This window comes from Odocoileus virginianus, chromosome 2 (genome assembly GCF_023699985.2).
Source record: "Odocoileus virginianus isolate 20LAN1187 ecotype Illinois chromosome 2, Ovbor_1.2, whole genome shotgun sequence".
In the NCBI taxonomy this organism is placed as follows: Eukaryota; Metazoa; Chordata; class Mammalia; order Artiodactyla; family Cervidae; genus Odocoileus; species Odocoileus virginianus.
Window position 1 is genome coordinate 90,966,982 of NC_069675.1, and position 24,713 is coordinate 90,991,694.

The 24,713-nt window shown below is 40.2% G+C and overlaps 2 protein-coding genes across 3 annotated transcripts in view; both read right to left on the reverse strand.

Annotated features, from left to right (window-relative positions):
- NR6A1 (nuclear receptor subfamily 6 group A member 1) overlaps nucleotides 1-24,713 on the reverse strand; it is a 222,441-nt gene that overhangs the window by 79,234 nt on the left and 118,494 nt on the right. The window lies entirely within an intron of this gene.
- LOC110123849 (stathmin) lies at nucleotides 4,458-4,978 on the reverse strand. Its single transcript, XM_020872092.2, has one exon. It carries the CDS (start codon nucleotides 4,961-4,963, stop codon nucleotides 4,514-4,516), a length of 450 nt encoding a protein of 149 aa, XP_020727751.2. The 5' UTR covers nucleotides 4,964-4,978; the 3' UTR covers nucleotides 4,458-4,513.

The window sequence follows — 24,713 nt, forward strand, 5'->3', positions numbered from 1 at the left end:
ATTTTGCATAGAAATAATATACTTGAATTCCATTGAACATCTCTCTTTTGGTCAAGTTAATTCAAAATTGGGAAACTTAGATGCTTTATCATGTAACATTGAGAACTCTTAAGATAAATGCAGCATAAAAAGAATCTTCTGAACTTCTAGGCTAAGACAATTAGCAGTGCCATTATTTTAATGGCTAAAATGAGAAGTTAAAAAGAAAATGGGTAGCATACTTTTTACAGTAAAGGATTCATTATAAGAGTCCCAGTAATCTAAAAGCAAACACCCAGCAGGATAGGCCCCACAGAGGCTGCTGGTGGCAGGCATGTAGCTGGGGTTCTGGAATGAGAGTCACAGGCAGAATCAGAGATGAAAGCCTGGTCTATGAAAGGCTCACTCAGCTACCTTAAAACTCTAAATGTGTATATGGAGAATTATACAAAGGCAAGGCACTGGAAACTGTGAAAGGCTATCAGGCCAGCAGCAACACAATGTTTATTCCAGCTTCAGGAAAGCTCTATTTCATTAAATTCTAGTTATCCCAACCTTCTTCCAACCCTCTCTGTCCTCTCAGAAAACACCGAAGAAACATTTGTGACGCATACTGAGTTTCTTCTCTTTTTGTTTATTTCAGGAAGATGCAAAAAATTCCACTCAGATACTGAGCCATAAATTTTTTTAAAGGAGATAAACAACAGAAGAACAATATAGGCTAAGAGTCAGATGTTCTTAGAATTTGGGTAACTAAAAAGAACCATAGCTAGAATAACTGGAGTCAGAAAATTCTCTGCAACTTGTTGCTTATATAATCTCAGTTTCTTCACCCATAAAATGGGGATCATTATATCTACTGTTCTAACTCAAAAGTGTTCTGAGGAACCAACCAGACTGTGTGTGGAAACAGTTTATAAACAGAAGTGTCAAACAGTTATATTTAGTAAAAACAACATGTACTTTTAAAAAAGATAGTTAAAAAAGGACAAACACAATTGGAGCAGAGCAGAGAGGAGAAGGAAGGGCAGCCTGGTTCCAAGTCTATAATTCCAAAGTAATCATTACCAAAAAGGCATACATAGTGCTTTTGTTTTTATGATCTTTCTGAATTAAAACTTCGTTATTTTTCCTTTGGCAGTAAAATGGGTTGACAGCTCATGAAACAAGAATTTCATGAGATATACAGGAACTAATCACATATACAAAGCAAACTAGAATATTATTAAAATAAAAGGTGAGAATACTTTTTGTTTTTAACTGTTGAGGGGAGGGAAAGTCTAAGCACAGCATGAAACCCAGACATCATTAAGGAAAAGATGACTGTATTTACCTTCAGATAAACGTCTAACTTCTGACAGGCAAAGCCACCCACACACACACACACATTTACAAACATGGAGAAACCCTACAAACAAGGATTAGGAAAAAGGTAAGCAAACCTTCCAATGGGGAACTAATGTGATGAAAGAAAGATGTCCTAAAATGACTATCATGTCAATAAATACTAATTTATTTAGTCACTAATAATAACTCAAGTTAAAACAACTATTATGTACTACTTCTTATCCATCAAATTGGCAAAAAAAAATTTTTTTAATGCTGAGAATATTTCACTGGAAAAGGCTTGAGAAAATGAGTAGGCTTATACATGTTGATAGTTGATACACAGCTTGAATATAGCTTATAGTACCTATCAACATTTAAACTGCACACTCTGATCCAAAGATCCTTACTACTCTATCTTACAAAAATACTTATGTTCACAAAGATGTATGTATATGGATGATCAATGGAAAGTTACAATTTTTAAAAGCTGGAAGAAACTCAAATTTTTTCAATACAAAAAAGCCAAGAAACAGGGAAACAATTAAGGAGATAAGAAACCTGACTATTTTAGGCCTTACTTGGTAATTTTGCAAGATTTATTCTGGATTTTAGACAGGCTGTCATTAGTGGGCTACCCCTCCTGGGCTAAACCAACAGCTAAAAGTCAAGTGGTTGATCAAAATCTGTTCAACCAGACAGCTGCTTCCAGAGCGCAGGTGCCCTAGGCTCTAGGTCAAGGCTCAGACTAAGAAAGGGTAATAAACAATCTATCACGTCACATCAGGAATGGTGCTTCCCAAGAGCTGAGCAGGGTCTGACAGTGATTATTTGAGAAATAAGGCTGATCCTGAACTTGCATGACCCTGCATGAATGTTGTCTTAAATTTTGTATTATAGGTATCTCATTTGCTTCACTCTAGTCCTGCTGTTGAAAATAGCAATTTACTTGTTAAATGACAAGGATCAAGATATATGAGCCAATACTTTTTACTCTCATCCAAATGTTGTGTAATGAGGTGCTTAGTTTTAAAAAACATAAGTGGGTTTCTCAAACAGCTCCCTTCCCTCCTTACAGTTCGTTAAAAAGAAAATTCTCAGAAATATCCTACTGGGGGGGCATCATTTGAGGTGGAGACCTATACCAAGGAGGCAAGTCAGTCTCTCATCAAATCATACAAAGCAATATCTATACTCTATCTGACCTACTCTATTAGGTAAAAAGGCTGCCTAGGAAGTTCCCATCATAGCTGCAGTTCCTGTTTTAGACAGCTGCTACATATGGCACCACCCTTATTGTCCTGGGAAATCAGGTCTGCACGAGGACCACACATCATAGCAATGTTTTTCAGCAGGCCACTCAAATGTCAAGTATTTGTTTCAGGAGAAAATACAGATATACAACAATACTAAAGAAATATTAGGCATACTATTTTACTAACTGTATTAATGAAATATCAAGAGAAATCATCCTAGCTTTGACAACTAGTCTTGAGGATTTCAGATTAGCCATTATATTACTTAAGAGGTATGTACCATGGCTGCAACTGGTACATTCTGCTTGATAAATATTTTCATTGTTTTATGTTGTCTTTTACATAGCCAATTTTAGCAGCTGTAATTACAATCCCAAGTGTTGGACATCTAGGTTTTATTCTTTTGCTACTACAGATATCTGGGCTTCCCTGGTGCTTCAGATGGTCAAAATAGGCCTACAATGCAGGAGACCTGGGTTTGATCCCTGGTTTGAAGATCCCCTGGAGAAGGGTATGGCAACCCACTCCAGTATTCTTGCCTGGAGAATTCCAGGGACAGAGGAACTTGGCAAACTATACAGTACACAGGGTCACAAAGAGTCAGACATTGACTGAGTGACTTATACTCAACTATGGATGTTACAATGAATGTCTCTGTACTTGTATATTTTCCAGTGATTGATGAATTATATTCATAGCAGAAAGTCTTAGGATTAGTTCATGAAACTGGAGACTAGAGAGTTTGATGACTCTGGCTCTATATAGCCTTGTCAGTTCCTCTAGTGGTCAGACCTATCTAAACTGCTCTAGGTATCCTACAGTCCACCAGCAGAGGGCAGCATCTCCCAGAATAACAGGGCCAAGAGATGAAGACAAGAAGCATGGAGAGTGGAGAGGAAAAGGACAGCCAGAAGACAAAGGCAAAATCTACAAGAAAATGCTATTCAAGGTTCCCAATGTCTGAAAGATGTAAGATGTGGTAGGCCCTGGCTCCTGCAAGACAACTATCCAAAACTCTGTGTCCTTGACTCCTTTATTGGCACCATCATGGAAAACTTACCTCCCTTTAAACAGGTGTATATAGCTCAATACTGGCCACAGAGACCATGGCAACTTGGATCCTGCCAATAGCAGAGATGACAAGAGCCGTATCTTTGGAGAGACTAAAAAAGGATAGTATTAGGCTGTTGGTCTCACTTTGGTGGCCTGCATTGAAGGAAAGAATGGAAATGACAAGCACATGTATCTATCCCAGCTGTCCAAGTTCTCCTCTCCCTTTCTTGGCTCCACTTTAAAGTGAGTTAGGGGCAAGGCAAGGATAGCGCAGCAATGAGGTGAAAGGTAACCAGCAGGCCAGAGCAGCTAGAGAACAGGCCTAAGAAAATGGGAACAGCTGTGGCTGAAATGTTGTGGTGTTCATTTTAAAACATCAAACAGGTAAGTCAACCTAAGTTAACCTGAATTACAGTTTGGGTTACTCCAATATTGCACCTCTTTTTTTTTTTTTTTAACAGCACTGTGCAGCTTTATTAACCATTCAAGTACAGTAGCATCTGTAAGATCGGGACAGAATTGGGATTTAAAAGTGAACAGATAATCAGCATCTAACAATTTGAAAGAAGCCACTACATACTCTCTTCACAGACATGTTTTCACGGAGCCAATACAGTACTAGCCATTAACCCAGCACACCAGGTGTACTGAGGTAGAAAAGATGCAACAAGAAAAATAGCTACATTAGAAAGACTTCAACACTTTAGAAAAAGAGTAAAACACTTTTTGTTTCTCCCCTTTAGCCCCTAGAACAACATCATACCGTCTGGATCTACCTATATAGTTCTACATCAGCTTCTAGAATATTTGTCAGGAGGGCAAAAGTAAAATGACACTGGCCAGTACAGTCTTTGGATATTTAGGAAGGGGAGGGGGAGAAAGTCAGTTCTCAGATCAAATTAGTCAGCTTCAGTCTCATCAGCAGGGTCTTTGGATTCTTTGTTCTTCCGCACTTCTTCAATGTGCTTGTCCTTCTCTCGCAAACGCTCCAGTTTGGCAGCCATTTGTGCCTCCCGGTTCTCTTTGTTGGCTTCCATCTTGTGGGTCAGCTTCTCTTCCGCCATTTTACTGAAGTTGTTGTTCTCCTCTATCGCTTTCTGAAGCACTTCTTTCTCGTGCTCCCGTTTCTCAGCAAGCTGCTTCAAGACCTCAGCTTCATGGGACTTGCGTCTTTCTTCTGCAGCTTCTAATTTCTTCTGAAATTCCTCCAGGGAAAGATCCTTCTTCTTAGGAGGGGAAAGGGGAAATTCTGGGACAGATTCTTTTGATCGAGGGCTGAGAATCAGCTCAAAAGCCTGGCCTGAGGCACGCTTCTCCAGTTCCTTCACCTGAATATCAGAAGAAGCCATGGTGAAGAGAAGACAAGAGACTGGCAGTGTACTCTACACGATTCACTGGCAAGGAAAACCCATCAGCTCGCCACCTCTTTCCTTTGCTCCCAATCTTCCGCCACCCAAAGCCGTCCGCGCCCCCGGGCTGAACAGCTCTCGTAGGGGTATTAGCCTTCCGTGGGCAGCCTCACGAACCCTGGGCGGGGGCGCTGCCCTTTCCCGCCCCACAGTCTGGCCCTCAGGTCGCTCCCTGGGGGCGCCGCCCCGCCCCTTCAAACAATGGGGACCCCGGCGGGGGCCGCGCCTGCAGGGGGGCGGGGAATATTGCACCTCTTGAGAGCCTAGATAAATGCCAAATCCTGACCTATCAAAAGGCTGGAAAATACTTAAATTTACCAGCTATTCAACATTGCCCTTCCCTGATATGTTAACTTCTCTCTAGAAGTTTATATGATTGATAACGTATAACCACATTACAAAGAAAATAATGCAACACTGAAATGGCTAGGGAAAATAGGCTCTCTTATATGCTTATTTAAAGGGTGAAGAAGTCAGAAAGGGTTATTTACCATCTTCAGTGGAGAGATATTCAGCAACACCAAAACTGAAATGTACAAAGCCTGTCATTTGGAAATTTCACTTCCAGGACGTAAGGCCACAAAAGTAATACCACCGGAAAGCAAAGTCTTAAATACAAGGATATTTGCTACAGCCCTATTCATAATTGGGGGCTTCCCTGGTGGCTTAGCAGTAAAGAATCTGCCTGACAATGCAGGAGACGTGGGTTTGATCCCTGGGTCAGGAATATCGCCTGGAGAAGAAAACGGCAACCTACTCCAGTATTCTTACCTGGGAAATCTCATGGACAGAGGAGCCTGGTGGGCAGTCCATGGGGTCACAAGAGTCAGACACGACTTAGCAAACAAGCAGCAACAATTCATAATAGAGGGGGAAAAAAGCAACCAAATGTCTACTAATAAAAGATGAATTAAACAAATCCTGGCATATCTATTCATACAATCATAAAAATAATGATAGATCTATAAATCCCACCATGGAATAATCTGTAAGACAAATTAAGTGAAATAAAACAAGCTACAGAATAAAATAATTTTTGTTTTTAAAAAACTGCATGTTTTGGAAAGTCTCAAAGAACATACACCAGAATGCCCAAGCTCAAATTCTGGCTCTGAGACTTATTAGAAGAGTGACTTAACATTTAGTCTTTAAACTTCAGTTTCCTCATTCATGAAATAAAGAAAAATAGTATCAACTTCAATGGATTATTTCATATATATGCTATATGAAATAACTGAATATATAAGGCAGCACAATGCCTGGCATATAGTAAACGCTCAAAACACTTAGATGCTAACAATTATTATTACTACCATCACCACCCCTGGAAAGTGTAATTATGGAGGTGACTCACTTACCAAGTTTCATACTTCCCTATATAAAAAATTTTTCAGAACAAGCGTGTATTACTTTTATAATTAAAAGATACATGTTTATACTCAAGAGAAAAGAAAACACATGTCCATAAAAAGACTTGTATGTGAATGTTTGGAGCAGCATTCATCATAATAAAAAACTGGAAATAATCCAAATGTCCATCAATTACTGAATGGATAAACAAAATGTATGTACAGTATATCCGTATCATGGAGTCTTACTCAGAAACAGAACTATACTATGACATGAACAAACTTCCAAACCATCATGCTAGGTGAAAGAAGCGAGACATGGCAAACACACACTGTATGACTCCATTTAGATGAAATGTCCAAAAAGGCAAATCTAGCGAGAAAGATTACGGGGATTGCCTGGATCAGGAGTTGGGAATAGTATTAACAGTTAAAGGACACAAGGGACTTTACTGGGATGATGATGAAAATATTCTAAAAATGACTTAAGGTAATGGTAAATTTCCCTGGAGAAGGGAATGGCAACCCACTCCAGTATTCGTGCCTGAAGAATTCCATGGACAGAGGGGCCTGCTGGGCTACAACCCACGGAGTCACAAAGAGTCAGACACAACTGAGCGACTAACACAACAACATGACACGAATGGTAAATTTACTAAATATCACTATTTTACACAGTAAAATGTGCCTAAATGCAGTTTTTTTAAAAAAAAAGTTGGAAAAAGGTATCCTTATAAACCATGCATTAGTCTATGCTCATACAAAGCTTTGCCCCTTGGAAAAAGATTTTCATATGCATTATTCTCTTTGACCCTCATAAGCAACAGTAAGGATCATGCCCTGTGAAGAGAAGAGGAAAATAATGCTCACAAAAGTAACATAACTAACTAGCCTACAGCCACTGTTAGCAAGTAAAGCTACTGGAGCCCAGCTACTGAACATAACTACATCAATAAACATGGTAGTAGAAATGTGCCAAGACTGCAAGGTCCAAGAATAAGCACCAAACAATGATCACACCTTAGCTGAATACTGAAGGACAGGGGTTTTTAATTTTTTTTAACTTTTTGAGTAAGTGTATAGTTATAAAATTTTATATAAAAGGTACTTTTCCTCCGTTATACACTCCACTAAAACTGAGGTCATTAAAGACTAATTCCCAGAAGCAACAAGATACATCCTTTTATTTTTTTAGCTCATAAAACACTCAGTACACAATTGGTTCAATGTATGATTTTAACAACGATGAAAAATAATTATAAATTTTAAAAGGCTTAAATTGAACATTATTCTATTAATAAATGCATCCTGCACTTCATTTTGTATAGAAAAACTGGAGGCAAATGACAAGAGACAAAATTCAAACCATAAACTACATGGAAGATTCTTTCTACTCTCCCCCACCTCACTTTTTCTGGACAGATGGTTACTTTTCAGCATTTTGCTTAAAAGTACAAAAGGTCACCTGCATCTACAGTCTCCATGGGCCTTCCAAGCATCAGGCAAACAATTAAGAAAACAATGAAGGCCAAGTACAACCAACCAACAATCTCCCTAGAGCTTTCTTTTACTGACTAGGTCCAGAGAACTGCAGTAGTGTAAGGTAGGAAGTTAGGCATGACCAATAGGCGTGGCCTAGCCGAAAAGGATGCAAGCTGATCTCTAAACCCCATACCAGACACCCCCCAGAGAGCTCACAGATATGCTACAAAAATACCCACAGAAACTTTTCCAACTCCTGCACATGTGCCCTAGGCACACAGTGGATACAAACAAACCACAGGAGCTTCTCCAACTCCCACACATGTCTTCAAATAACCTTAGGCAGTTAGGACCCAACTAAGGGTTTGTGAATATTCTATACATACATACAGAGATTATAACAGATTAATTATGGGAAAGACATGCACAACAGAACCTGTTGTTGTGTAACTTGCAACCATCAATCAGCCTTAAGCATACGCCTATTTGCATTCCCTTTTCACATTGCTATTGCTCAGTCTCTCAATCCTGTCCAACTCTTGGCAACCCCATGGGCTACAGCACACTGGGCTTCCCTGTCCCTCACCATCTCCTGGATTTTACTCAAGAAAGGCAATGCCAAAGAATGCTCAAACTACTGCACAATTGCACTCATCTCACACGCCAGTAAAGTAATGCTCAAAATTCTCCAAGCTTATATGCAGAGTACATCATGAGAAATGCTGGGCTGGAGAAAGCACAAGCTGGAATCAAGATTGCCAGGAGAAATATCAATAACCTCAGATATGCAGATGACACCACTCTTATGGCAGAAAGTGAAGAACTAAAGAGCCTCTTGATGAAAGTGAAAGAGGAGAGTGAAAAAGTTGGCTTAAAGCTCAACATTCAGAAAACTAAGATCATGGCATCCGGTCCCATCACTTCATGGCAAATAGATGGGGAAATAGTGGAAACAGTGGCTGACTTTATTTTTCTGGGCTCCAAAATCATTGCAGATGGTGACTGAAGCCATGAAATTAAAAGACATTTACTCCTTGGAAGGAAAGTCATGACCAATGTAGACACCATATTAAAAAGCACAGACATTACTTTGTCAACAAAGGTCCATCTAGTCAAGGCTATGGTTTTTCCAGTAATCATGTATGGATGTGAGAGTTGGACTATAAAGAAAGCTGAGCATCGAAAAATTGATGCTTTTGAACTGTGGTGTTGAAGAAGACTCTTGAGAGTCCCTTGGACTGCAAGGAGATCCAACCAGTCCATCCTAAAGGAAATCAGTCCTGGGTGTTCATTGGAAGGACTGATGGTGAAGCTGAAATTCCAATATTTTGGCCACCTGATGCAAAGAAGTAACTCACTGGAAAAGACCCTGATGTTGGGAAATACTGAAGGCAGAAGGAGAAGGGGACAACAGAGGATGAACTGGTTAGATGGCATTAGCGACTCAATGGACATGAGTTTGGGTAAACTCCGGGAGTTGGTGATGGACAGGGAGGCCTGGCATGCTGCAGTTCATGGGGTCGCAAAGAGTCAGGCATGACTGAGCGACTGAACTTAACTGAACATGTCCATTTAGTCAATGATGCCATCCAACCATCTCATCCTCTGTCGCCCACTTCCCCTCCTGTCTTCAATCTTTCCCAGAATCAGGGTCTTTTACAATGAGTCAACTCTTTGCTTCAGGTGGGCAAAGTACTGGAGCTTCAGCATCAGTCCTTCCAATGAACAGGACTGATTTCCTTTAGGATTGACTGGTTTGATCTCCTTGCTGTCCAAGGGATTCTGAGAAGTCTTCTCCAACACCACAATTAAAAGCATCAATTCCTTGGTACTCAGACTCCTTTATGGTCCAACTCTCACATTCGTACATGGCTACTGGAAAAACCATAGCTTTGACTACACAAACCTTTGTCAACAAAGTGATGTCTCTGCATTTTAATACACTGTCTAGGTTTGTTATAGCTTTTCTTCCAAGGAGCAAGCGTCTTTTAATTTCATGGCTGCAGTCATCGTCCACAGCAATTTTGGAAGCCAAGAAAATAAAGGGTCACTTTCCACTTTTTCCCTGTCTATTTGGTAAAGAATCTGCCTGGAATGTAGGAGACCCCGTTTTGATTCCTGGGTCAGGAAGATCCCCTGGAGAAGGGACAGGCTACCCATTCCAGTATTCTTCGGCTTCTCTTATGACTCAGCTGGTAAAGAATCTGCCTGCAATGTGAGAGACCTGGGTTCGATCCCTGGGTTGGGAAGATCCCCTGGAGAAGGGAAAGGCTACCCACTTCAGTTTCTGGCCTGGAGAATTCCATGGACCCTACAGTCCATGGGAGGACAAAGAGTCAGACACGACTGAGTGACTTTCACTTTCACTCACCATGAAGTGACAGGACCAGATGCCATGATCTTAGCTTTTTGAATGTTGTGTTTTAAGCCAGCTTTTTCACTCTCCTCTTTCACCTTCATCAAGAGGCTCTTTAGTTCCTCTTTGCTTTCTGTCATAAGGGTGGTGTCACCTGCATATCTTAGGTTATTGATATTTCTCCCAGTAATCTTGATTCCAGCTTGTGATTTATCCAGCCTGGCATTTTGCATAATGGTGGCAGGTACAAGCCCAATATGCACAGGGCAGAACCAAGAGGAGGTGACAGGAAGTATAAAAAGGGAAGCCAGGAGGGATCGTTGCCACTCCTTCAGGGTTAGCCCACTCCCACATCTTGGGAGTGTACTATCCTCTGTTTAATAAAAGACCTGTTTTGCTTGAGCTGTAACTAAGCTGTAATCAGTCTGCTGTTTCAAATCCTTGCTACAATAAAATAGGAGCCGAGAAATCCTGTCGGCTAGAGCCATAATCAGTCCACTGTTCCAAATCTTTGTTATGAAGTGACAAGAATCAAGGGAGAGAAATAAAATGACCTAACAGTAGGAAATAATTGGCTCCATGTAAAAAATCCTGTGTCTGTTCATTAAACAGGGTTGATGATTTGATTGATTTTGCTCACTCCCATTTTAAAGATAGAAAAGTAACCTTGGGCAGGCAAAATGTCAAAATTTCTTTAGCATTTTCTGTTGATCACAACTAAAAAGAACAAGACTCCTTGAACCATTAACTAAAACACCTTGCACTAAACCTTGACAACTGTGATAATTTTACCTAATCACAGTCTCTGAAAAGAAACACCCAGAGGTGACTGGTAAACTAGAAATGATATAATATCAGCAAATTATAAATCCTGGACTATTTAATATATTTGGGATTTATTTTTGTCTTTACACCTGACATTATATTCTTTAGGATTTGGGAACCTAAAAGAAGGTAAAGCCTATCAGAGAAAAAGTCACAAAGAGGGTTTTTGAATTATGGGCAGACCACAGGAAACACTAGAAAACTTGACAAGGGGAAAAAAAACTGAGTTCAACTCTGGCTCCTGAGGCTTTCTCACGGAAACATAGGTTTGGAACAAGCAAGGCACAATGTAAAAATAGGTTCAATTTTTACATGATTTTATGCACAGAGAAATAGACCTTGGAAAATAGTTCACAAATCCATGGTTCGTGGGATGCCTCAGAAGACTCACACTGTAATATAACCACACAATCTTAACAAGGGGGCTATGAGCCCAACACCAAACAGCGTACTTCTAAAGGTCCAGAAACAGAATTCCTTTGCAATGCGCCAAATAAGAGGTCTGTCTCTGCAGGCTATGACAGGATTCTCTTTGCCCCTCTTAGCAGCCAGCCCTCTGCAGACTGCCAGGCTGGGAAATGCGGCCCTTTGCTGCTGTGCTACAATGCTTACAGCCAGACCCACCTCCCCTCAAGCAACAAAATACAAATAAACGTATGGCACTAAAAAATAACTGCAAGCTACACAGTTGGGGCAAATTCTGGACCCAAATGATACAGAGACAAAGACCCAACTGCCACTTTTACAGAGCCTGGAGCAAAAACAGGGTGTGAGGAGCAAAAGGAGGACACTGAACATGTCCCCTGTACACACCACCACCAAAGGGGTGGGCAAAATACCTAAGCAACTCCTCAGGTCTGAGCCCTGGACACACCCCTACCCTCACTCCATAAAAGGAACAAGCTTGCCCCTCTCCTCAGGAGGTGAAGCAAGGGAACCTGTTGCTACAGCAGGGACCCCAGTTAAGCCTTGCCTAAATTTCTAATCTGGCCTCTAGTCAATTTCTATTGATTGGGGATGGTCAAGAACCCTGATTGGTAACAGCATGGTAAGAAAAAAAATTATTGAAGTGAAGTGACTTGAAGAAAGTTAAATATATGATGGCAGAGTATTAAGATTTGATTTTTGGTCAGTTCTGAGTTGTCAAAGGATTTCAGAGTGGGAATGGGAACAGGGAACAGGGATGGGGGTGGGAACAAGTCAGGAATGAAAGGTGAATCCCTTCACATGGCCAAGAGCAATAATCTATACTGTGTGAGTCTGATTACTTAGAATCATTACACTCTGTCTTAATTTCCCCTTCCCACTGAGTATTAAGTAAAGAAATCCCAGTTCAATTTTTTTAGTCTTACCTCATCTATATTATGGGATCTTGCTGCTGCTACTGCTAAGTTGCTTCAGTCATGTCCGACTCTCTGAGACCCCATAGACGGCAGCCCACTAGGCTCCTCTGTCCCTAGGTTTCTCCAGGCAAGAGCACTGGAGTGGGTTGCCACTTCCTTCTCCAATGCATGAAAGTGAAAAGTGAAAGTGAAGTTGCTCAGTCGTGCCCAACTCTTAGCGACCCCATGGACTGCATCCTACCAGGCTCCTCCATCCATGGGATTTTCCAGGCAAGAGTACTGGAGTGGGTTGCCATTGCCTTCTCGGATGGGATCTTGAGGCATAACCATTTATCTCTGCTCAAACCAGAAATCTGAAGAACAGATGTCTAGCTCTCCACTGAGGCCTGTTGGGTAGACAACTTCAGACCAGCCCCAGCCCCTACACACCCTCCCACTCCATACTTTTTCTTCTACCCTTACTGGGTCATGACTTTGTGCCTGGCATCTGGCACAGTACTAACTGTTTTAAGTGTATCACCTTACCAAAATCTCAAAAGAAGTCTGGAAGTACACTTATTATCCTTGTTTTAGAAATAAAAACATTGAGTCTCAGAGAGGTTAGGTAGATTGCCCAAGGTCAAACAGCTCATAAAGAACAGAGCTAGAATACAAACCCAGGAATGTCTGAGTACTAAAAACACAAGCTCTTAATGACACTGTCATAGTAGTGGCAGCAACTAGCAACAGACTTCGAGGGTATGGTGACTCACTGGGGAGAAAAAAGTTGATCTACTCGTGCAGATGTCCTTGCAGGCAAACATGGAAATTCTATGTTTCTTGAGGGTCATGGCAGTTTCCTCATACATGGTGGCAGCAGTTGGATCATGGACACAGGTTATCTAGGCTAGTAAATCTGTCCTTGACAGATGAGAATATTACTGTCTGTCTCTCTCCAGGGTGGCTTTCTAATACTAAGCTGCATTTTGATTAAGACTCATTTTCTATTTCATTTTCTCTCTGAATAGGTAATACCCCAATTCACTTCATATTTGGTAACTTCTCTCCCAAATCCCTACTGGCATCATGTCCCTGCCTAGTCTAGAGATGTGCAGAGACAAAATGCTGGGATGGGAGTTATCCTAGGACACTGACTACCTACATAAGACCATGAGGCCATTTCCCAAAAGCCAAAATCAAGAAAGTAGGTCCCCTGACACAACAGTTTCTGCAAACAACATGAAACAACTCTTTGAGATATCAAATACTGTTCAGTCAAACCTTGAGATTTGAGCTTTGCTATTGGCTGTGTCTCTGCAGTTTGCGCAATGCCCTGGGTTTTGCTCCAGATCCGTCACATTGCATTAGTGCCCTTCCTCCTCAGTGCTTAGAGAAATAACAATCTTGAACATGGCAGCACAATCCATTTGTCCTGCTCTAATTACTTTTTGACATTACTCTTTTTGCTGCTAACGTTATTCCTCCCTCTTTCTTTCTTCTTTTCTGCCTGAGGGCATCATCACAGAAGCCTCTGAAAAGAAGATCTTTAGGTTCCACTAATATATATTTTGTTAACTTTTTATCACAAAACGGTTCCAAGGAGAAGTACAACAGTTCCAAGAAGAAAAGCCACCAGGCTCTCAAAGGCATTTCCAGAATTTTCCAGCTGGCACAGAAAGAATGGCCAAGGGGAAAATGTTCAGATTTGAAGTTAAAGGATCTGGACAAATTGTAGCTCTGTCACTCACTAACTATGTGACACCTTGGGCAAGTCCCCTGATCTGTCTCAGTCTCAGAACTCTATTCAGACAAATTGGGTTATAACTGATAACCTAATATGCTGGCCTACTCTGCCGATTCTGCACTTGTAAGCTTCCATAATTAGGAAAGCCAAATCCTAATAATACATCTTTAGTTATCTACATGCACATACACACAAACATACACACCCCATATTGGTTCGGTTGCTCTGGAGAATCCTGACTAATACTGACTAACCCTGAGCATGTATGCATGCTCAGTCATGACTGACTCTATGTAACCCCATGGGACTACAGCTTGCCAGGCTCCTCTATCCATGGAATTTTCCGGGCAAGAATACTGGAGTGGGTTGCCATTTCCTACTCCAGGAATACATACCTAGGACCTAGTTTTGTTTAGGAGTCACAAGAACCATCCTGGATACATTAAATCCAAAGGTTTATCTCCAGAGCTCTTTTTGCTTCAGGATGCTAGATCCTGATTTATAAATTCATATGTTCTCAAAGTCACTTTTAAGCCAGCTACCTGGAAATTAAAAGGCTTTCCTCCAGAGTTTAAAGACAAAGGATTGAGATGCTATCCTTATAGGAGAGATTAACACAGTGATTAATACGTTTGTTGAGTTAGTACAAGATTCAGTGTTGTTCTATCTAGAAAATACTTTTGGAAGAAAAGAATACGTTTATTAAACACTTTCATGTATTAAGCACTACACTGGGTGTTTCACATATATTGTTATATTCAACCTTAATACCTGTAGTACAAAGACATTTCCCATTTCTGCAAATGAAAAATTGAGCTCTGAGAGAAGAGTTTGGGCATAGGTCAAACATAACTATAATGTGGTAGACCTGGAATCAGACTGACTCCCCACCCACCCATTTCAGACTACAGGACAGACATACTGAATTGTCTCTATCCTAATATGGTTAAAAAAAAAAAAAAGTAGGGGATGATGAACTTTGATAGACTTGTTTCCTTTTCTCCAGTAATTCTTAGATGTGGGGTGACAAAAAGCTCAAAAGGTAGAAAACAAGAAGCACTGGTCTACAGGCTGCATGAGAAGGTATTTTCTTATAACAAACAGGTTATTTAAATGTAGCTAGCTACTATTGGAATTACATCACTGATAAAATGCTGCAACTCTAGTCATTTCAAAATATATTCCTTCATCATGACTGTTAAAAAAGACTTCAGAATAACTCTGTAATAAGGTATCATTACCCCACTTTATCAGTGAAGAAACAGGCTCGGAGTGTTCAGTCAGTCAGTTCAGTCGCTCAGTCGTGTCTGACTCTTTGCGACCCCACGAATCGCAGCACGCCAGGCCTCCCTGTCCATCACAAACTCCCGGAGTTTCTCAAACTCATGTCCATTGAGTCAGTGATGCCATCCAACCATCTCATCCTCTGTCATCCCCTTCTCCTCCTGCCCCCAATCCCTCCCAGCATCAGAGTCTTTTCTAATGAGTCAACTCTTCTCATCAGGTGGCCAAATTATTAGAGTTTCAGTTTCAGAATCAGTTTTTCCAAAAAGCACCCAGGACTGATCTCCTTTAAGATGGACTGGTTCGATGTCCTTGCAGTCCAAGGGACTCTCAAGAGTCTTCTCCAACACCACAGTTCAAAAGCATAACACTTTGGTGCTCAACTTTCTTCACAGTCCAATTCTCACATCCATACATGACCACTGGAAAGAGCATAGCCTTGACTAGACGGACCTTTGTTGGCAAAGTAGGCAAATGTGTAAACGGGCAGAACTAGGATCTGACTCTAAGTTTTCAGTATTTTTTCCTTTCTCAAGGCAATTTCCCAAAGCTATTAAGGTCTGGTTTCTTCGGCCTATCATTTTCCTGAGGTATCCTGCTTCTAAGGACAATGTCAGATCACCATTAGTTGTAGCATCTTAGACTTTCCAAGCTAAAGAACAGCAAAGTCATGCCAACCAAGTTTTAAATCATTTAGAATGATTTTCCTAAATAATGTAGTCATTGGAAAAGGTAATATTTACCTTCAAAGATACTGATTTTTTCCTCCAAAAGTTAGGGCAATTTTATCTCATTAATCAAATTTGTTAAATTGCAAACCTTTTGTGTACTAAAAGAGCCTTTTCCTGATGAACAATTGAGATGCTAAAGCAGTAACCTACATTTTTCTAAATTTTTTCACTTATGTAATCAAAAGAAAAAGTAACAGAACCTGTGAAATGACAGTTCTAAATCAAAATGAGTATTTACGAACACATTAGGTATTATGTAAATTCTATTTTATGGTACAATACCTCCATAACCCCCTCCAATCATATTTTGAATTATTATACCTTTCTGTACTTAGTCCTTTTAGTTTGACCACTCAGCTTCTGCTTAAAACTAAGAGAGGCTAGCTGCTGAAAGGGAAAGCAGGGCTCTGAGATCAGACATTTCTGGGTTCCAATTCTTGCTCTACTATTTCTATACTTTTGCCAAGTTACTCAATTGCGTGGAGTCTCACAGCTTTCTCGTACAAAACAGGGATATCATCCCCTACCTTTAATGGTTATTGTAACATAAAAAATAAATGAACCACTATATTAGGCAAGCTCAGTTCCTGGGATACAGACAGCATTCAATAAATGCTAACAGGTGCTTAATGAATGCAGTTATAAATTATTTTTAAACCCCTATAAGGAGTATGTCTATTGTTCCCTCTATGACCTAGAAAAGGGAAATGAAGATCAGTGATATGACATAAAGTAAAAAACTTAATTTCCACTTCTAGTATTTCTAGCATTTATTTCTCCCAAATAAGCTAGAATACTGTTGTAACTGTAAGTGGACATTAAGATGAAATATTTGGATAAAGGGATCTACATTAGTTGATTAAATTTAAAAAATTTAAAGACAGTGTACTAAATAGTCTCCAAATTGCTACAAAGCAAATCCATTTTCTACACAGCTTGCATTTCTGCAGCATAGCTTTGAAAGAAATGAAACCACTTTGTAATCCCATAGATTATGTCTAAAAATAGAAGGACAGGCCAGCTGTCAGATGCATACGTTGTAGGGAAAATGGGGCCAAGAATCTCTCCTCTAAAATCACTGCAACTCTTCTTGCACTTGCTCCCATAAAAATTGAAATCTATTCAACTCTAGCAATTTTCTACTCTCCTTGTGGACTAGGAAAAAGGTTTGGAATTCTGAAGATTTATGAGACCTCTTTTGAAATCTCTGCAAATTTGCAAAATGCTGCCCATAACAGGCTTATTACAGAAGTGTCATGTGTCATCTGGAATTACAGCTTTAACACAAGCTCATTTTTTAAAAACTTTTGTTTTTTTTATGAACTCTTCCTGTCACAGTTATTTAACTTAAAAAAATCAATAAAATAAAATAAAAAGATGCAATGATTGGGTTGGATTCAAGACTCTGCCATTACCTTGCTGGATAGCCTCAGGCACAATAAGCCCTTTTTGGGCCTCTGTTTTGTCATCTGCTTAATGACAAAGTTGTGGGAGATGTCTGTATAAGGCTATCTTTCAGCTATGATGTTCTACGGATTTTCTGAGTCTCAAAATTTCCAGATAGGGTGAACAGAAAACAAATACCCTTTTGCAGCTAACCTGTGTTTTAAGCTGCTTCAGTCCCAATTCCATAAGCAAACCAAGAATTCAGCAACCCTAAAAAGGTGAACAGAAGACATTTCAGAATCTTTTCTACTGACTGTTAAAGAAACACTGAGCAAATCTATGGGAAAGGGTAGGAAGTGTCCTGGTGGGAAGAAAGGAAAGTGCCACCTGAAAAAAGTAGACACACATCAAGGAAATACATACAGCGTGTGTGCTATGTAGGCCACAAATACATTCATTCTATTATACAACTGACAGTTTTCTATTTGCCAGGGATAGATTGTGAGATAGACAGACATTTAAGAGTTTCACTTTTAACATCTGCTCAAGGCAGGCACAGATCCTGCCCAGGTCGATTTCAAACCCCAACCCTTAACAGCCAAACGGAAAGACTATAAAAAGGTACAGCCTCACATCTGGCACACTCAATGCTGGCTATACCTGGAGCTTACTCCAATGCCTGCGAAAGATGGGAGTTTCCAAGAAAAGTATTTGCATACTGAGTTTGAGAGAGGAGTTTTTAGGTGAGACACCGAGAATCAAAATACTATGTCAGCCATTTTGAGTATTCATTTCGTATTTTTTGTGCTTTTCAGGGAATAGTGGTATCATTATTCAAACATCAACAGCAGAAAATGCAAGAGGAAGGAGGACTAGTGTCAGAGTTGTCTACTCTGCACTGTAGAGCTCAGAGCCCAAGGGATTTCTCTGTAAAGGACACAGGTTTGGCTACCTAACTATGTCACCACAGGGACAATAAATCTGATGTGAAATGTTTCTCCCACCAGATTATAGGCTTAATTTTTCCTAAACCTCACACACACTATATGTTGGGGAGACAATCTAAGGACTTGAGGAGTTCATAAGGATTCAATCAATCATTCAACAAATGTTTATTGTGTGCCTACAATCCTGGCACAGGACTGATACTGATAGGTATCAGTGCAAACAAGACCGGCATGGTCACTGCCCTTACAGACTAGTGAAAGGACAAGCATTAAACAATTATATAAAGAAATATTTAATTATAGCTGTGATAAGTATCATAAGTACACAAGGTATGAGTAACAATGACAGGACCAAACTTGGCCTTGGAGAAGTAGAAAAACATTTAAGCAGTGGAATGAGAGAAGAGTAGGCAGAAGCCAAACTATACACCAGAAAAGAATCAAACACATGATTTCTTTCTAAAAAATGGTCTAGCCTTTCTGCTCCCAAAGTCTCACATATATGTCTCTCCTCAATGCTCTTAGCATCCTGTACTTCTTAGCACTAATGAACTAATTTTACTTCAGTGTGACAACCAGTTTTATGATTCTATCTCCCTATGTTGTTGTTCAGTCACTATGTTGTGTCCAACTCTTTGCAACCCCATGGGCTGCACACAGCATGCCAGACTTTCCTGTCCTTTACCATCTCTCAGAGTTTGCTCAAATTCATGTCCACTGAGTTGGTGATGCTATCTATCTCATCCTCTACCACCCCCTTTTCCTTTTGCCTTCAATCTCTCCCTATCTCCCTTAGTAGACTGCAAACTACTCCAGAATAGGGCCCTCATCCAACCTACTTCTGCATCTCAAATACCCAGCATTGGGCTAGATACTCAGTAGGCCCTCAGAAGATGGTAATTGTTATTATTGTGATTACTGCCCTTAATGCTGGTCATTACACAAATTATACAGCTTTGTTTTATTGAGATCGCTTCCCCACTTGGCAGAGAAACATCAACAAGTCAGTCCCAGGAATAGATCACCTACTACTGATCCCAACACATGCCATTGCTTTCAGCTCCTTTGTAGTGGTGATTTTTGCTTGTTTACATCGATCATTCAGAGGTATCTTCTCTACTGTTCTGTGGTGACTTCCACTGCGAGACTATCAGCCAAGGATAGAAATGCCTTAAAAGGTAGTGATATGAAAATCACAAGGTAGGAAAGGGATAGGGTGAAAAGAATTAGGACACAGCTGTAGTGTTCTGCAGGCTAAAACACAGACTCAGTGTGTCACAGAAAATTAAATCAAAGGCTGAATGTTTTTCCCAGTCTCCTGAATAAACATAAGTAAGGCCACACTACTCCTGTCACTGGCGACACTATGGCCACGCTAGGTCCTCAGGGACAACTAGTTTTGTGTCCTGGGATCATTCTAAACAGGGGAGGCAAGGTCACTGCTCCTCCAGGCTAAATTCTACAAAGCTCCATTTGCCCCAGACAGAAAAAAGAGGATGTCAACTGCTAAATCCATTTTGATAGCTAGAGAAGGATTAAAGAAACTGCACACATGGTGATGTCCAAATCTGAGCAATGAGATTAACCTCCACGTGGACTGCCTGCATCTCACAGAGGCTTAAAACAAACAGATCTGTCATCACGTTTTTCACATCCAGAATTCAAACTGAAAGGGAAGTCCCAGGTGAGATAAAGCAAACGCACTCTGCCGCCCCAGAATTCCACAGAAACACTAAGACAGGGTCACTGCCCTCTAGAAAGTGTTGGAGAGACAGACCAGGAAATCATCCACGGTGCCCAAGAAAGGTACAAACAAGGTGCTAAATGGGAATTCACAGGCAGGAGTGATAAATCTACGTGGAGTAAGAGTAGATCTGATGGAAACTTTACAATCAGATGTAGCATTAGAGCTCAGTTTTGAAGGAGTATGCTCTCAACAGGCAGAGAACGGGGAAGTGGAAAGCCCATTCAAGGCAAAAGCAATAGCAGGTACAAAGACATGGCAACATAAAAGCAGAGGTTGTTTTGAAAATAAGAATACTTTTGTGTAGCTTGGGTTTAAGGAACATGACAGTGAGTGGCAGGAAAAGACTGAGGGATGTTGAGAGGAAAGCCAGGTTTAGAAAGATCTTACATACCAGGCTAAATAGCTAGACTTTTTTCTGTAGGTGGGAACAACACACATTTAATATTAATACAGTTTTGGGATTTCCCTGGTGGTCTAGCGGCTAAGCCTCCACGTTCCCAATGCAGGAGGCCTAGGGTCGATCCCTGGTCAGGGAACTAGCGCCCACATGCCACAGCTAAAGATCCTACATGCTGCAACCAAAACCCAGCCCAGCCAAATAAATATTTTTAAAACATATTATTACAGTTTATTTTACTAAATACCTGCTATGAATAAGGCAAAGTGGTTTACATACTTTACTGTATTTAATGTTAAAAACTGCCATATGGGTATTTTTCTCCTCACTGTACACACAAGAAAAGAGACTAAAGAGAGGTCAGGTAATGGCAATCAGGTCTGTTTGACTTTAAAGACTACACAAAATCTCCCCAAAAAGGATTCTTAGTATAAGAACTCCTAGATTTCTGATTCCAAACAATCTAGGGCTCCTTCCAACATACTATTGGTTATAATGTTAAGTCTCAGAATGACCTCACTTGGGTGTATAGCAAACTGGATTGGTATAAAAATGTTCAAAGACCCTTGAAATCACTGGTATTTGACCAATGGAGGTTCATCTACTCATTCTTAGCAGTCTCTAAAACACAGGAATGCTAAGAAATCAAAGATCAATTTTTCCAGTGGTCCTTGTCTAAAGGTTTCCTCTCCTGACGTAACTGTAGTATTTTACATCAACAGCTATTTCAGGAGACAAGGTGACCAGATTCCCCAAAGCAGAAACAGGAACATAATGAGACTGTGGCTTAGATACCACCAAATCTGACACCTGGCCACGAAAACTTGACACAACTTTGTTGAAACATGTTGAGGCTCTGCAGCTCATTAGCTGATTGATCATGCTACTTAAACTTTCTGAGCCTCAGGTCCCTTATATTTAAAATGTAGTAATAAATACTACCTTTCAGGATAGCTATGAAAGTCAAATAAGATAAATATGATGAAGAAGGAAGGTCTCAAAACCTAGAGCGTGGCAGACACCCAAACCTTTCCTACACAAACTTATATTTAGTAGCATGTTGTCTGCCTACCTCATATGATTTTTGTGAGGCTCAAATAGGGTGATGTCAATGAAAGTCCTTAAGCAAGTAAAATATAACTAACTACATCATTATAATTAAGTTCAAAACAGTCCTCAGGGCTTCAAGGGGTTAATCCTCAGATAAGGAGTTACAAGTATACAAATGAGTTGAATAGAGGTTAAGAAGTAACAAGCACTAATAATGAGTAAGTAGTAAGAGTGGTAATAATAGTTAACATAATTGAGCACTTATCATGGGCCAGACCTAGTCTAGATGCTTTACCTACATTATTTCATTTAATCCTGAAATAAGCCCTAATGGAGCACATACTATTATGTGCATAGATGTGGAAACTGAAGCAGATGATGGTTAGGTAATTTGATTAAGTGTACATAACTAGTAAGTGATGATACCAGGATTTAAATGGATGAATTCTGACACTACAGCTTACACTATTAGAGATGCAGAGGTGTGAATTAAAGAAGTGGAAAAATAATGCAGTAAAGAAATTCTATTAATGGACTCCTTCAACACTCACATTGTGCCAGGCACTTCATATGTGAGCTCTCACTGAATTTCGAAAATCCTCTGTGAGCTCAATACCACCTCAATTTTACAGATGAGCAATAGACTTAATGAGGATGGGTTACTTGCTCAAGGTCTCACAGCTGTACTTATCAGAAAAAACAGATCTCCAACTTGGCCCTATCAGTGTGTAAAAGCACATGCTCTTAACCTCTTTGCTCTCCAGATTAGTGGCAGGCAGTAGTGTTCAGGCTGGGCCCTGGTGGCCAAAAAGAATTTGAATCACTGATAATGAATTGTGTGGGATTCCAAACAAAGGGCACGGCATGAACGAAGGATTACACAAAGGAAGTCTGGGGGCTTTAAAATAAAAATATAATCACTTTATTTTCTAACTCCTAAATCATCAGATGGACTGGATTTTCTTTTCTGCCATTAAAAACATTTTAAATTACAACAGCAGTATATTTTTTATGGAATATTGGAAAATACATAAAAAAGCAAAAATAAGAAAGAGAAACACATCTTTGAAAAGAAGAGAATTGTGGAAAATTAGTTGGAAAGGTCGTTCAGGGACTGACTGCAGTAGCTCTAGCCTTAACTCCCAGGCTAGAGAACCAAAACCACATTCCAAATGCATTGAAGACTGTGAGCAGAGAGGCAGTATAATTAGAGCCTTACGCCGTGCTTAAGACAGACTTAAATGGAGAGACAAGAGGCAAGAGGATCAGGGAGGAGCCCATTATAGTAGACCAGGTAGAAGTTAAAGATCTGAGTTAAGAGCAGGCTATGTACCACGACCAATATAAGCTCAGACTGAGTCAGGCAGACTAAGTTTGAACTTGGCTCCATTACTTACTGGGTGTGTGACTCTGATTAACTTAAATCTTGTGAACCTCAGTTTAATCATCTATAAAGTAGAAATAATAAAACCCATGTAAAGAGTTGTGAGGATTAAACAAGCTATGAAATGATGTGATTCAGGTTTCTCCATTTCTACACTTTTGACATTTTGGGCCTAACAATTCTTTTTTATGCAGGAGCTGTCCTGTGCTTTTAAGAATATTTAGGAGGATCCTTGGAAAATCCCATGGACGGAGGAGCCTGGGAGACTACAGTCCATGGGGTTGCGGAGAGTCAGACACGACTGAGTGACTTCACTTCACACACTTCACTTGGTCCCTACTTACCCGTCCCCGACCACTGCCCCCAGGTTGAGACAACCAAAAGTGCTCAACACTGCCAACTAAACTCCAACTGATACATACATGGCATAGTTTCTGGTATATAAAGTATCAATACATACAAGCTTTAAAAAATGATTGCAGAGAACGAAGGGAAAAGGTGGTTACTCAGTGATGAAAGCAGAAATGTAAAAGTTAAGACAGAGACAGAGGTGAACTGTCTGGCTGACAGGATATGGAGGCCATGAAAGAAGGTAGCAGAGGTGACCACAACTTTAATTCTGTGTGAATCATCCCACCAAACAAAATAAGGTAGAAAGGAGAGTGTGCAGGCCTGACGGATCAAGGGACATGCAAATAAAGATATGTGAAAGAATTAAGAATTTTGGGTCTGTAGCTAGGGAGAAGGATCACTGTAGGTAGAGAGGTCACTGTAGGTCTACAAATCAAAATATTAAAACCACTGTTTATGTCTTTTGAGTTTTTAATGGTTTCAGTTATATCTAAGAGTCCCAAAATAAATACTAGTCATATGCCTTAACTACAGAGCTCTCAGGAAAAATAAACTTAAAAGACATGTTTGACAATGAATAGCCATTAAGAAAAAAAAAAGTATTCTAATTTCAAAAGGAAACATAATCAGAAAAAATGTAAAGCAAACTGTTGTTCAGTTGTTCAGTCGTGTCTGACTCTTGGCGACCCCACTGATTGCAGCACATCAGGCTTCCCTGTCCTTCACCATCTCCCGAAGTTTGCTCAAACTCATGTCCATTGAGTCAGTGATGTCATGCAACCATTTCATCCTCTGCCATCCCCTTTTCCTCCTGCTTTCAATCTTTCCCATCACCAGGGTCTTTTCCATGAGTCGGCTCTTCGCATCAGGTGGCCAAAGTATTGGAGCTACAGCTTCAGCATCAGTCCTTCCAATGAATATTCAGGACTGATTTCCTTTAGGATTGGCTGCTTTGGTCTCCTTGCTGTCTAAGGGACTCTCAAGAGTCTTCTCCAACACCACAGTTTGAAAGTATCAATGCTTCAGCACTCAGCCTTCTTTAGGGTCCAACTCTCACATCCATACATGACTACTGGAAAAACCATAGCTTTGACTATATGGACTTTTGTCGGCAAAGTAAGGTCTCTACTTTTTTAATATACTGTCTAGCTTTGTCATAGCTTTTCTTCCAAGGAACAAGGGTCTTTTAATTTCATGGCTGTAGTCACCATCTGCAGTGATTCTGAAGACCAAAAAATAAAGTTTATCACTGTTACCACTTTTTCTGCATTTATTTGCCATGAAGTGATGGGACCAGATGCTATGATCTCAGTTTTTTGAATGCTGAGTTTTAAG